The sequence below is a fragment of the Drosophila yakuba genome, chromosome X, assembly GCF_016746365.2.
Source record: "Drosophila yakuba strain Tai18E2 chromosome X, Prin_Dyak_Tai18E2_2.1, whole genome shotgun sequence".
Lineage (NCBI taxonomy): Eukaryota > Metazoa > Arthropoda > Insecta > Diptera > Drosophilidae > Drosophila > Drosophila yakuba.
The window spans coordinates 22,989,666-23,002,353 of NC_052526.2; the positions used below are offsets into that span (position 1 = coordinate 22,989,666).

Genomic DNA, 12,688 nt, shown 5'->3' on the forward strand with positions numbered 1-12,688 from the left:
GGCAAGATCGACTCGGCTATTGATCCTGATCAAGAATATATATACTTTATATGGTCGGAAACGATTCCTTCTGCGTGTTACATACTTTTCAACGAATCTAGTATACCCTTTTACTCTACGAGTAACGGGTATAAATATTCACACGTGTAGTACTTACCGCAAAAGTAACGATATTTTGACGCAGCGCATTATATCTTGTATGCATTACAACAGGTGATGAAAGGTAATTGGATTTAGTTATATTCAACCATTAAATAAAATGCCATACATCATAAATTAAAGGGTAATGGTATAGAAAATTAAGACGAGAATATATATTGCGAGGGCATATTCGATTCGTTGATAAGGATGTAAAACTGTGTTGCTATAAAGCAGATATACGGAACAAAAAGAAATATGATCAGATCGATTCGGCTCGTGATTCTGATCAATAACGTTTGCTGATTCCTTATAAAGGCGGATATATGTATACAAACGTTATCATTTACCATATTACTCTAAAGCTAGAGTATATAAATCGATGCACAACCAATTCCCAACGACATTTTCTGCCAAGTTAAGTCTGCTAATCGGCCAATTTGATGGAGTCGCATATATGCATCCTACTATTTTTTCTTATTGTTGCTTATCGGCGTTACTATCAAATGAGTAAAATTAAAACATCCTCCGCTCTGTGAAATGCAAAATGGTCCACATTTTTAGATACATACACTCAGGGAAAAATTAACGCTTTTCGATATCAAATCAAGAACGAACCGCATCGAAAGTACGGTAAACTCGAATTTCTTTGATTCAAGGACAAAAATTTAAATTCAAGAACGAATAATTTGAGACCGAAATTATGAATTTGAGAACGAACGTTCTGGATCCAAGTACGATAAATGTACTGCTTTAAGTATGGGAAATACTTAAAATAAATATTAAATATACTTGACCCAAACTCGTCAAATTTTAATATGTGCATTAGAAATTCACGGTTTAAGATGTGCAGATTTAAAACTGAAGTATGAATATTTTTATTTTCAGAGCAAACACTTTTGTTTTAAGAACGAATCATATTTATTGTTAATTTACACGAATTTAATAGCTTTGTTATTTTTATTTTATATATAGTAAATGTATACATAAAAACATCCTTAACTTTTTTCTTAAAAATTAAATTGTTACACTTTTCTTAAAGTTCTTACAGCTAAACATATTTAACGAAACGCGGTGTCAAGCAAAATAACAAATAGAGTCCTGGGCATTTATCAAAAACGAAGAAAGACAAATATAACAATAAGTAAATAGATATTTTGTATATATTACCTTCATTTATTGCCGACTGTGCTTCGGTAAGCTGTTGCCTGCTGAGATCGTTTTTAATCTTCCTATCGTAAAGGCTTCAGGTCGTCCTATTTCAAAACCAATGCATGCTCTTTCTCTGGGTATATTTCCCAGAAGTCGATTTTTAACTGTAAATATTACACATTAATTTATAGATTTACTTCATTTAGAAGTAACATGCATACGCATATACATATGAGTGCATGCAAACACGTGCAGAAGCCACCGACTTTTTATCTATGTACAGTTGCGAAAAAAATAATAGCACCACCATACCTTTTTTTGTTATTGATCAAATAAATTAAGGTTGAGGTACCGATAGAACCAAATACTGATTTTTCGCATAATGCTAGATATTTTTCCCATCCAAAAATTAAAAAAAAAATTTGAATTGTTTATACCTTAATTTTTTTTGGGCGGCAAGGTCTAAAATGAGGCGAAAAAAAAAATAGCACCACTATCGATTTTTTCAAATAATCAATAATTATCGAAGGATTGCTTTGGTAAAAAGCATGTGGTTATTAAACTTGACACTTAATCTATTATTTCGAAAATGATTTTTAAAAAATTTCCTTTAAAAAATCATTAAAATGGGACGTGGAAAGCACTGCACTGAAGAAAAACGTGACTTGATCAAAAAACTCATTTCTGAAGGAAAATCTTTTAGAAATATTGGCCAAATCCTTCAATGCTCAAACAAAATTATAGGAAATGTAATCACCTACAACGAGAATCCCGAAAAACGTGGGAAAAAACAATCATTGGGCACCCATCTCTTCAAAAGGCTAGTGCCCGAGAGCAAGAAGGATCCATTTAAAGCTCCTACCGAACTGAAAAAGGATCTCAACATATCCGCAACAGTGCAAACAGTTCACACATGTCTAAGGGAACATAGTTTAAAAGGCTGTAGTCCAAGGAAAGGTCCTTTTTTTAAATGGGAGACACATACCCAAGCGCATTAAGTTCGTCAAGGAACATTTAAATTGGCCATGCGAAAGATGGACGAACTTTTTATTGTCAGATGAGAGCAAGGTGGTTTTTTTTGGTGGCAATGGATCTTGATCGAATGTAAGGCGCCCTAGGAACACCGAATATAAGCCAAACGACACAGTAGAAGCAATTAAACACGGCGGATCCAGTGTAATGGTATGGGCATGTTTTTCTTACTATGGAGTTGGACCAATACATTGGATAAAACCATAATGGATAAGCATGTGTATGTGGATATTTTGGAAACGGTTATGCTACCCTTTGCTGAATATGATATGCCGCTAAAATAGGTCTTCCAACAAGACAATGACCCCAAGCATACCAGCAGGAAAGCCAAGGAATGGTTCCAAAATAGATCAGTTCATGTTCTGGAGTGGCCTGCGCAGTCGCCAGACCTCAATCCCATCGAAAACCTTTGGTCGAATATTAAAAAGGCAGTTGCAGCTTTTAAGCCAACTAATAACGAAAGCCTATGGACCGTGATTAAGGAGTCCTGGAGCAATATAACCCCAAAACGGTGCCCGGACCTGGTTGGCTCCATGCCAAAGCGTTGCGCAGCTGTTATTGCTAATAAAGGATACACTACCAAACACTAAATTAATGGGATCGGCGTTGTTTTAATATACAATCACTTGTTATTAATGAATTTGTTACTGTTAAGTTTATATTTTATGTTTAAAGCATTTTTTATGAAGTGGTGCTATTATTTTTTTCGCCCTTTTTTGTAATTTTTCATAAAGTTCCTTAAATAAGTCTAAAAAGTGAATTGTTTAACCTTTCTAAAAAGGTATTTCAGATCCTTTTAAACCCAAAATTGTAGGTAGGAGACTTATTCAAAGTTTTACTGGGCAAGTGGTGCTATTTTTTTTTTCGCAGCTGTATATATATATACTTTAAAGATTTGTACTTACCCTGCACACCGTGCCCATTTTCACATTATTCTTCAATTATTTCACTTAATACACTTTCTACTTGTTACCCCAGGAACTTTTTGACACTAAATGAGCGCCGTGTTGCAATCGATTATCGAAAAAACATATGGTTCTTTAACAACACAGAAATGTAATCGATATTAACAAGTGTATGAAGTCGAATGGCTGGAGATTTTTCAATCGCATAAATTTTTAAAAAAACTTCTTTTTTTTATATTCTTTTAAAATTGGTCGTATAAAATGATCAAGGAATATACATAAATGAGAAAAGATAAGCCTTTGTTTTCCATGAGTATCAATAATATCGCTTTTGAAATGTGTAATTCGAGTACAACTAGTACATATTCCAAGAACGGTTGTCTTAAAAATTTTAAGTACGACACAGTACATTTTTAAGAACGTTCGTTCTTAAATTATTCGTTCTTCAGTTTTCTGAGTGTATAAGTGCTTTAGAATGCTAATAGTAAAAAAAGAAGCCGAAAAATCCATAGTTCTGATGTAAACATGATATGCAACATTTATGCAGAGAAGCAATAAAATAAGAGTAAAAGAAGTAAATATGACAAGGATTTTAAGATGGCACCCTAATATATGAGCCCTAATACAGCTTCCTTTGCTAAAACAAAAATATATACATTCTTGTTTACTTCCAGATGCCATCCCGAGCTTTGAGCTCGATGCAAAAGCTGACGGCCCTTGATTTCGACTACAACGAGATCGTGCGGGTGGAGGACTACAGCTTCTACGGACTGCGGATCTCCAAACTGAATCTGAAGGGTAACCGGCTGCAGGGAATGCCGGAGCACGCCTTTGCCGGGCTGGAGGAGTGCATGCAGGAGATAGACATCTCGGAAAACGGACTGCGGACCTTTCCACTGATGGCTCTCCGGAAACTGGACCACCTGCGAATATTGCGACTCTCAAACAACCGGATTCCCACCTTCTACGGGGACATCCAGTTGGCCACAAACAATGCCTCGGCGGCGGCTGCCGCAGTTGGTGCGTTCCAGCTACCATCCTTAATTTTTCTGGACCTGAGCTCCAATCAGTTTGCCGAAATCGGAGACGACTGCTTCAGGGCCTTTCCCCAACTAAAAACTCTCTCCTTCTACGCCAATCAGATAGAGTTGGTCCAAGCGGAGGCTTTCAAAAGCCTGCGTGAGCTCATGTCCCTGGACATGTCACACAACAGGATTATAGCATTGGATCCCAAGGTATTTGAGAGGAATAAGAGACTGCAAACGGTGGATCTCAGTCACAATCACATACACGCTATCGGCGGGGTGTTTTCGGATCTACCGCAACTAAGAGAGGTCTTCCTGAGTGAGAACAACATTCTGGAGCTGCCGGCAGATGCGTTTACCAACTCGACAAATGTCGATGTCATTTATCTGGAGTCCAATGCCATAGCCCATATAGATCCAAATGTCTTTAGCACCTTGGTTAACCTCGATCACCTGTACTTGAGGTCAAACTTTATACCCCTCTTACCCGTAACCCTGTTTGACAAGAGCACTAAGCTCACGTCCCTGTCCTTGGACAACAATGAAATCCAGGACCTAGAGATAGGCATGTTCCGGAAGTTGGAGCACCTGCGGGAGGTAAGACTGCACAACAATCGTATCCGTCGGGTGAGAAGGGGCGTGTTTGAGCCACTGCCCTCCCTTCAAGAGTTGCACATTCAGAAGAACAGTATTGAGGATATAGAACCGCAGGCGTTCCACACCTTGGAAAACATGCAGCACATTAATCTGCAGGATAATCAACTAACCGTACTGGAGGACATCTTTCCAGACGAAAATTCCTCCCTACTTTCGGTGCAGCTGGAGGCAAATTACCTCCACAAAGTTCACCCACGCACATTTCGTCGGCAGCAGAAGGTGCAAATTATGTGGCTAAAAGACAATCAGTTGACCAGAGTGGAAAGGTCCTTTTTCGCTGATACTCCTCAATTGGGGAGGCTGTATCTGAGCGACAATAGGATAAGAGATATAGAAAAGGACACTTTTGTAAACCTTTTACTGCTGCAATTCCTTGACTTAAGTGGCAATCAACTGAGGCAACTAAGAAGGGATTATTTCGCACCCCTCCAGGGCCTCGAGGAACTTAGTCTAGCCCGAAATTACCTAGAGGCCATAGAAGGTTATGCCTTTGCCAAGCTTAAGAATCTGAAGTCCCTGGATCTTTCTCACAATCCGCTGGTGCAAATAACTCGAGATATTTTCCTAGATGAATTGCCCTTAAACTCCCTGAATTTGGCCAATTGTTCTCTAAGAAAACTAGAGCAACATGCGTTTAAATCACTTACCAATCTAAATGAGCTTAATCTGGAAAAAAACCAACTGAATCCAGCGGATATCCAAAAGCTAGATATACCAAATCTCAGAAGACTGCATTTGAGCCATAACAACTTCAGCTATGTCGGATCGGTTGGCATCATGGCTGGAATGTTTGATAGACTCCGCTCATTGCAGCAACTCTCTATGTCCAATTGTAGTTTGGGGCAAATACCCGATTTGCTATTTGCCAAAAACACAAATTTGGTAAGACTAGACTTGTGTGACAACCGACTGACCCAGATGAATCGGAATATTTTCAGTGGGCTGAATGTGTTTAAGGAACTGAAGCTCTGCAGAAATCAACTCTCCGAGTTTCCACACATTGCTCTCTATAATCTGAGCACGCTGGAAAGCCTGGACCTAGCCCGAAACCAGTTGGCCTCGATTGACTTCTTCAAGCTAAGCGGAACCTTAAATCTCAGGCAACTAATCCTGAGAGACAATAAGATTACCGCCTTGAGTGGCTTTAATGCCGTTAACCTTACCCAGCTGGACAGTGTGGACTTGAGTGGCAACTTGTTGCTCTCCTTGCCGGCCAATTTCCTGCGTCACTCGATCAATTTGCAGAAGGTGGACTTGTCCAGCAATCGATTCCTGCAAATACCCTCATCAGCCTTGTCGGATGTTTCAATACCACGCCTCTCATGGTTGAACTTGACTGGCAACCCTATTAACAGAATTTATACTGTGAAGGAAGAGCGGTATCCCTACCTCAAGGAACTCTACATTTGTCAGACGAACCTTTCCATACTCACATCCAAGGATTTCGAAGCCTTTCAAGCGTTACAGCACCTCCATTTGGTGAACAACAGAATTACCAGAATTTCCCCTGGCGCCTTTAAGTCACTGACCAATCTGCTCACTCTGGACTTGAGCGTCAATGAGTTGGAAATGCTGCCCAAAGAGCGATTGCAAGGACTTCGTCTGCTGCGTTTCCTCAATATTTCCCATAACACCCTCAAGGATCTGGAGGAGTTCAGTGCCGATCTCTCGGAGATGCAAACTCTGGACCTGAGCTTCAACCAGCTGGATCGTATTTCAAAGAAGACCTTCAAAAATCTGCACGGTCTGCTGGAACTACTCCTCATGGGCAATCGGATGACGGTTCTATCAAACGACGCCTTCCGGTTCTTAAGGAAACTGCATGTTCTGGATCTGCGAAAAAATTATTTCGAGCTAGTGCCGTTGGATCCACTTAGGCCCCTGGAAACCAATCTTAGAACCCTTAGGCTGGAGGGTAAGTGCTTTGCTATTTCTTCTTTCTGCACAAAACGAAATACATTTTACAATCTTAGCCATCTAGATTGTTCCCAAACTCATTTTAAACTCCTATTAGGTTAACTTGGTTTTCATTCACAAAATCGTTCTAAACTGTAGTTCGAACTTCTAAGGCAATTTAAAATTAAGAACTCTAGACCTTACAAATATTTTAGATGACTCCTAGTTTTGCAAAAAGATTTCTTTCCTCGGCTGCAGCGACTCAAAACAAAACTAAAGATAATGTTCAATGCGCTATTCCAGCTATTGACACTTTACCTAAAGCCAAGTGAAATAATAAAACAAAATAAACCGTTTTTTGTTACCTCTGTTTCTATTACTGTATATAGATAAAAGTTAACCGGACTTAAAATATTTCGTTTTTGAACATAGCAGTCTTTCCCTTCGTCAACCCGTTCTCATGGCCAATTTGTTGTTCATATTGCGTGCTCGTTTCAGAGAATCCACTGCATTGCAGCTGTGACGCCCAGAAGCTCTGGGAATGGTTGCGGGATCATCGTAAATGGTCGCTTTCCACGGGCTCCAGCGCAGGGGGAGGAGTTGGCGGACTGACCGGACGGCTGGGCGGTGATTCCATTAATTACCTAAGGTGCGAACACCCGACGGAGCTGCGGGGCAAGGTGTTCGGCACGATGGAACCGCAGCAGTTTTGCGACGCGCCGCTAATACCCAAAATGGCCATCCAGGACATTCAGCCCTACTCGGTGGTCGTGTCCTGGCAGAGCCGCGACCATTTGGGCCTCAATGGCTTCGAAATTGTTTACCACGCCACTGGCGACGGGCTTGTTCCGGACGGATCTCCAACGAACCGTGAGCGGGACGGTCACAGGGACAGGGGTCACGACCCCGACAGGCAGCGAAGCAGGGAGCAGGAGCAGCGCGCACGAGAGCGGGATCGGGAGAGGGAACGGGACAGGGAGCGGTTCCCCGTCGCCACCGATGAGGTAAGGACCTATCCAAACAGCGATTGTTTTCACTGTGCCATTTGAACACTCGTTTTGAGACTAGTCTCATAATCGTGTAATAGGTATGTGTTACGTGTGATGGGTTCCCTTCTTGTTATATGCTCAATTCGCTGAGGAGAATATATATACATACTTACATAGGTCTTTATAATAAATAATGAGGAACAGTACAATTTTAAGTTTTTGGGATAATTTGACAGTCTGCGATTCTGGCTAATATTTCCTGAATTTCGTACCATTAAACTTGAATGTAGGTCCTTTGCCCATTGACCACCTTCGATAAGCGACAAAGTTCCCAATGACCAATACCTTTTAATTGCTTATTAAGTTATATTTTCTTCATTCTTCGATAAGAGGCATTGATAGACGTCAAAGCTTAATTGTGATGAATATTGATGGCCTCAATGTATATTTTTTGTATTATTGCATAAGGTGTTAAGAAATTAGTATAAATGTAAAAGTTAAAAGTGATTTCTCAGTTGTAGGGACAGAATTATTTCGAGTCCTATTAGGGAAACTCTTTTTGTGGACTACAACATTTTTCTGAGTTCCTCTTTTTTTAGAGGCCTGAATATACCAGCTCACCTATCCTTTACGTTTATTCCGTCTGCACGAAGGCCTTAAGCTGTTCGTGATCTGCCAATTAGGCACTACCCGGTCGATAAATCCCTTTCAGATCGCGCGACTGCCCGTTCTGTCCTTCCATTACTACAAATTTTCTAACGCTTTAAGGCCCTCAGAGGGCCGTGTTCCATCAACATACCGCCAGCAAAGAGGCCACTGTGGTCGCGGAAAGCGGAGGGCCGCAGGGAACGTTTTTAATAAAGCGACACGGATGTCAAATCGGCGATGCTGATGAAAATGAAAATGAGAATGGAAACGACAATGGGTACATGGCGATGACAATAACCATCTTGCAACCTGCTTAATTTATTCCACAGGTCCACGGCAAGAGGCTAAATGGAACGGCCAGCTCGACGAAGCTAACCAAGCTGAGCCCCAATACACGCTATCACATCTGTGTCATCGGAAGCGGTAATTGGCTCTCGGAGCCGCTGGCAAACGCTCTGCAACGGCTCCATGCCAACGAGTCCTTGCGTGAGGAGGAGGCGGTGATGATGGCGGCGCCTCTGCCCGAGTCCTTTTCGCCTTATCAGCACCAGCATCAGCACAACCGGAACGCAAATAGCAACACCAATGCAGCCATGGTCCAGGACCACAGCCACAACCACGACCAGAATCCTGACCAGGACCTGGACAACGCCATCGGTCAGGACCACGCCCTGATGGAGGTGCTCAAGAACTCCCACATCTCCGCCTGCACGGATGTCCAGACACTAGACTCCACGCCCAGCTTGGTCACCGACGAGAACGGGCTTTCCAGCAATGGTTTCATTCGCTCCATCCTGACCAGAAGATTGGGCCTGATTGTGGGATGTTGCCTGGGCATCATAGTGTTCATCGTAATGATCTCGGTGCTAAGTTATGTCAAGCTGAAGAAGCAGCGCATCGAAAACGCCAAGCGGCAGGCCGCCCTGCCGCCGGAGTATATATCCTACAGGCACTTCTCCATCCCCAATGAAGAGCTGACCAGGACCGCTGCCAATGCGGGAGCAGTAGCAGCAGCAGCCTCAGCGAATAATTCAAATAACTCCAATAATACGACCGACGCGGGTGGCTCGCCGCACGTGTCCAGTGTGCCCAGCGGCATTAGTGCGCACATCAGTGGGACCAGCCTCAGCACAGGCACGGGCACCGGCTCCACAACCACCACGGCCACCACGCCCATTGGGGGCGTGCCGATTGTTGGGGTGCCTCTGGGCAAGGCGGGAAGTCCCCTTGTGGGTGTGGGTGTGGGCGTGGGAGCGGGCTTGGTGGTGGCCGACTCCTCTGTGGACGTAGGTCACGCCCACGCCCACGCGCACAACCACCACAACCACGCCCACGCTCACGCCCATGCCCACCGGCAGAATAACGGTTACATGGCGGCGGGCGTGGTGCTAAATACAAACCACTTGAGCGTGTGTTAGTCGCACCACCAGAAGGATTAGGTAAATACTAGAAGCGTGGGTGCAGGTGCCGAGTTGAGGGGTGTTACATTTCTAAAAGATATTTTTGCATTTCAATCAATTTCACATTCAGCTTGAAACGCATCCCTAATTGACCCTTTCCAAATGTCCTTTTTAAAAATTAGGCGGTCCCAAATGTTAACTTACCCCCTCAACACCGTTTGAGGTGACCTCAAGGTGATCTCCCAATCATGGGCTACATTTAAGTGCACACAGCACTACTTGAAATATGAAATTTGTTTCAATCAGCCAACGATGGCGAGATATTGCAAGTATTTACAAAACATTAATGCCCAGCTAGCGCAGCGATTCTGTACATCCAGCTTTTCTGAAAATACCGAAACGTATTCGCTTACCCATTCGCAAATAAATGAGTTATAAGAGGATCTACCGCATGTGCAGGCTGCATTATTTGACATTGAACACTCAAATCCGATTTTAATAATTAAATGGATGGCGTGATTTATTGGAATTTTAAGTGAATTCATCCACTTCAGCACCCCTTTCAAATCAAATCTGCAATCCCTAAAAAAACCGAGCAAAATTGGGCAGAAGCTCGCATATTTCATATTCGAAATGGAATCAAAAACTTTTACCAATCAGAGCAAGCGCAAAGCAGTTTTATGTTCTTCAATGTGCCCAACATGCATTTAATTTACGATAGGAGGTGCCAAAAAAGGCAAATAAATTTAAATATAGAAAAATGAAGAAAATCTAGGTTAGTGATAATTACGATGATGCGTTCAACGTTCGTTTAGTTATGACAATTGAAGGTAGAGCACAATGCGAGTATCGTAAGGCAATTTGGCATTTTCAATGTAAATAAAGTGGAATCAAAGCAAAATCTCAGCCGTAATGTTGCATCTAAATCAAATTAAGCTCTATATAATGATATCTGTAAGAACTACACACAAGGCCGTAAAGATATATAAATATAATTACCTGTAATGGAAAGCACACATGCAGACAATTTTTTTTGAACTAGACTTAGTGAATGGAAAATGTATGAGCGGGATTTTGTGTTTTTTTTTTTAGACCGAACGCTGAAAGGTCAAGAATAAACTAGTAATATAAAACGTCATAAAAGCGGCAAGATATATAGTATTACCAAAAGTAACTAAATAATTATAAAAAGATAAATAATAACATTAAATAGTTTAAGTGCAGACCCCAAAGTATGCATAATTGTTAGCAGAACTCAAAGAGTTTCATATACATATATATATACATACATTTTTTCTCATAATTAACTTTATGGTTTTCCTAATTTTCGATTCGAAAAGAAATTAAGCTTTAGTCGAGGATTGAAATACATAAATTATTCACATTAGCAAGTAAACATTACGCAAGACAAGAAGCCAAATGCAGAGAAATAAGCAAAATAATCATAATAATAAAAAGAATTTCTAGACAATTAAGCAACCGGTTCAAGTCAAATGAAATCAGAACCCCAAGCAAAACGTATGCTCACACACCGAAACTAACAGCTAAGGCGAAGAGATTCTTGCGAGACCTCTAACTTTTCGGTCCCCATTTCTTCCTGTGTAGCTTTCAGTGCGTCTTGGCTACTAAAGTATTTTAATATGGTTATATGCGAGATACAATACAAGAACTGTGCATGCATACTGCATCAAACTTAAGAAGCAAACAATAACAATGGCCAGAGGAATAAGAACACAAAATGCAAATCAAAATCGAAAAATCGAACTTAAGACAACACGAAATACACAAAGAACAAGACGAGCAAACCAAAATGAAGAGGAAATATAAAATTAAACAAAGCTTTGTTATGCTCTACAAAAAGCCAACACATAATGAAGCAATCGCTGCCATGCAAAAGCCCTTTTCTTCGATTCTTGTTCAATTGTAGGGCTTAGAAAAGGAAACACAAAATACACAACACACACAATGCAGAGGTAAAAAATAAACAATTAAACAAAAAACAAATATAGAGCAAACATACAATAAATGTAATAAATTAAAACCCAAAAAAACAGAATATTGTATGGCCAGCAACACAAAGTAAAATATTAATAAATGACAAGAAACTTTCAAACAAAAGCGAAAACGGGTTTTCGTTTGATTGCAGCTAATATTTGCACTCGCCATTGTATTTGCGCACTGTATAATATATACACCTGTGTCCTGCAAATGGTGCAGTTTGCTGAATTGGGGACACAAATACTAATCTATATTAACAGGTAGGTAAAATAAGTCTTCGTGCAGTCTTAGTCGCGTTTTGATCTTTTTCAATTTCATTTATAATTTACTTGAAGCTTGAAGCTCCTATTCCACATATACTTTTTATATAGCGATTCAACAAAATACCGGAGTGAAAAGGCAATATATTGTATATCTATTATACATATGTATATACGTATAATATATCTGTGTGATCCGGACCCTATCCGAGCTAAACAGGAATACGTCATCTTATTGGATCGGCCACGTAATACGAAAAGGAAAGGGTGTCAATGTTTTAGTTTATACTTCGAAATGAATCATATAGAACAATTCAAAAACAAGCGGTAAAATGACTGTGGAGTAACAATGAGCACCTTATAGTTGGGAAGCCCGACCAGCTTCATTTAATTTTTGTTGCAAATTTTAATTAAACGGAAATTTCCGCCTTCTTGGGCACGTTTTCTCATCAACAGCATTAAATGCCATGCATAATTTTAATTAGGTTGCTACAGACACCCACGATAGCATGTTGACTAGACGGTGGGTACATGCAACAGCATTTGCAGTGCGAGGATATTTCTGGTCGTGGAACTGAATGCTGTCCA

At 40.8% G+C, this 12,688-nt stretch overlaps 1 protein-coding gene and 1 long non-coding RNA gene across 7 annotated transcripts in view; one reads left to right on the forward strand and one right to left on the reverse strand.

The window, feature by feature from the left end:
• LOC6526233 (chaoptin) overlaps positions 1-10,858 on the forward strand; it is a 190,533-nt gene extending 179,675 nt beyond the window's left edge. For all 6 annotated transcript variants that reach the window (XM_002102006.3, XM_015191226.2, XM_039377680.1 and 3 more), the window contains 3 exons: positions 3,902-6,824; positions 7,304-7,809; positions 8,772-10,858. In XM_002102006.3, the coding sequence (XP_002102042.2) occupies positions 3,902-6,824; positions 7,304-7,809; positions 8,772-9,860 (4,518 nt within the window). In that variant the 3' untranslated portion in view covers positions 9,861-10,858. The remainder of the gene's footprint in view (positions 1-3,901; positions 6,825-7,303; positions 7,810-8,771) is intronic.
• Positions 1,175-3,389, reverse strand: LOC26535491. The gene is made up of 2 exons (XR_001453880.2): positions 3,228-3,389; positions 1,175-1,454 (listed from the first exon to the last, which is right to left on the reverse strand). It is a non-coding gene; the product is annotated as an uncharacterized LOC26535491 (long non-coding RNA).
• Positions 10,859-12,688: the final 1,830 nt, after the last annotated feature.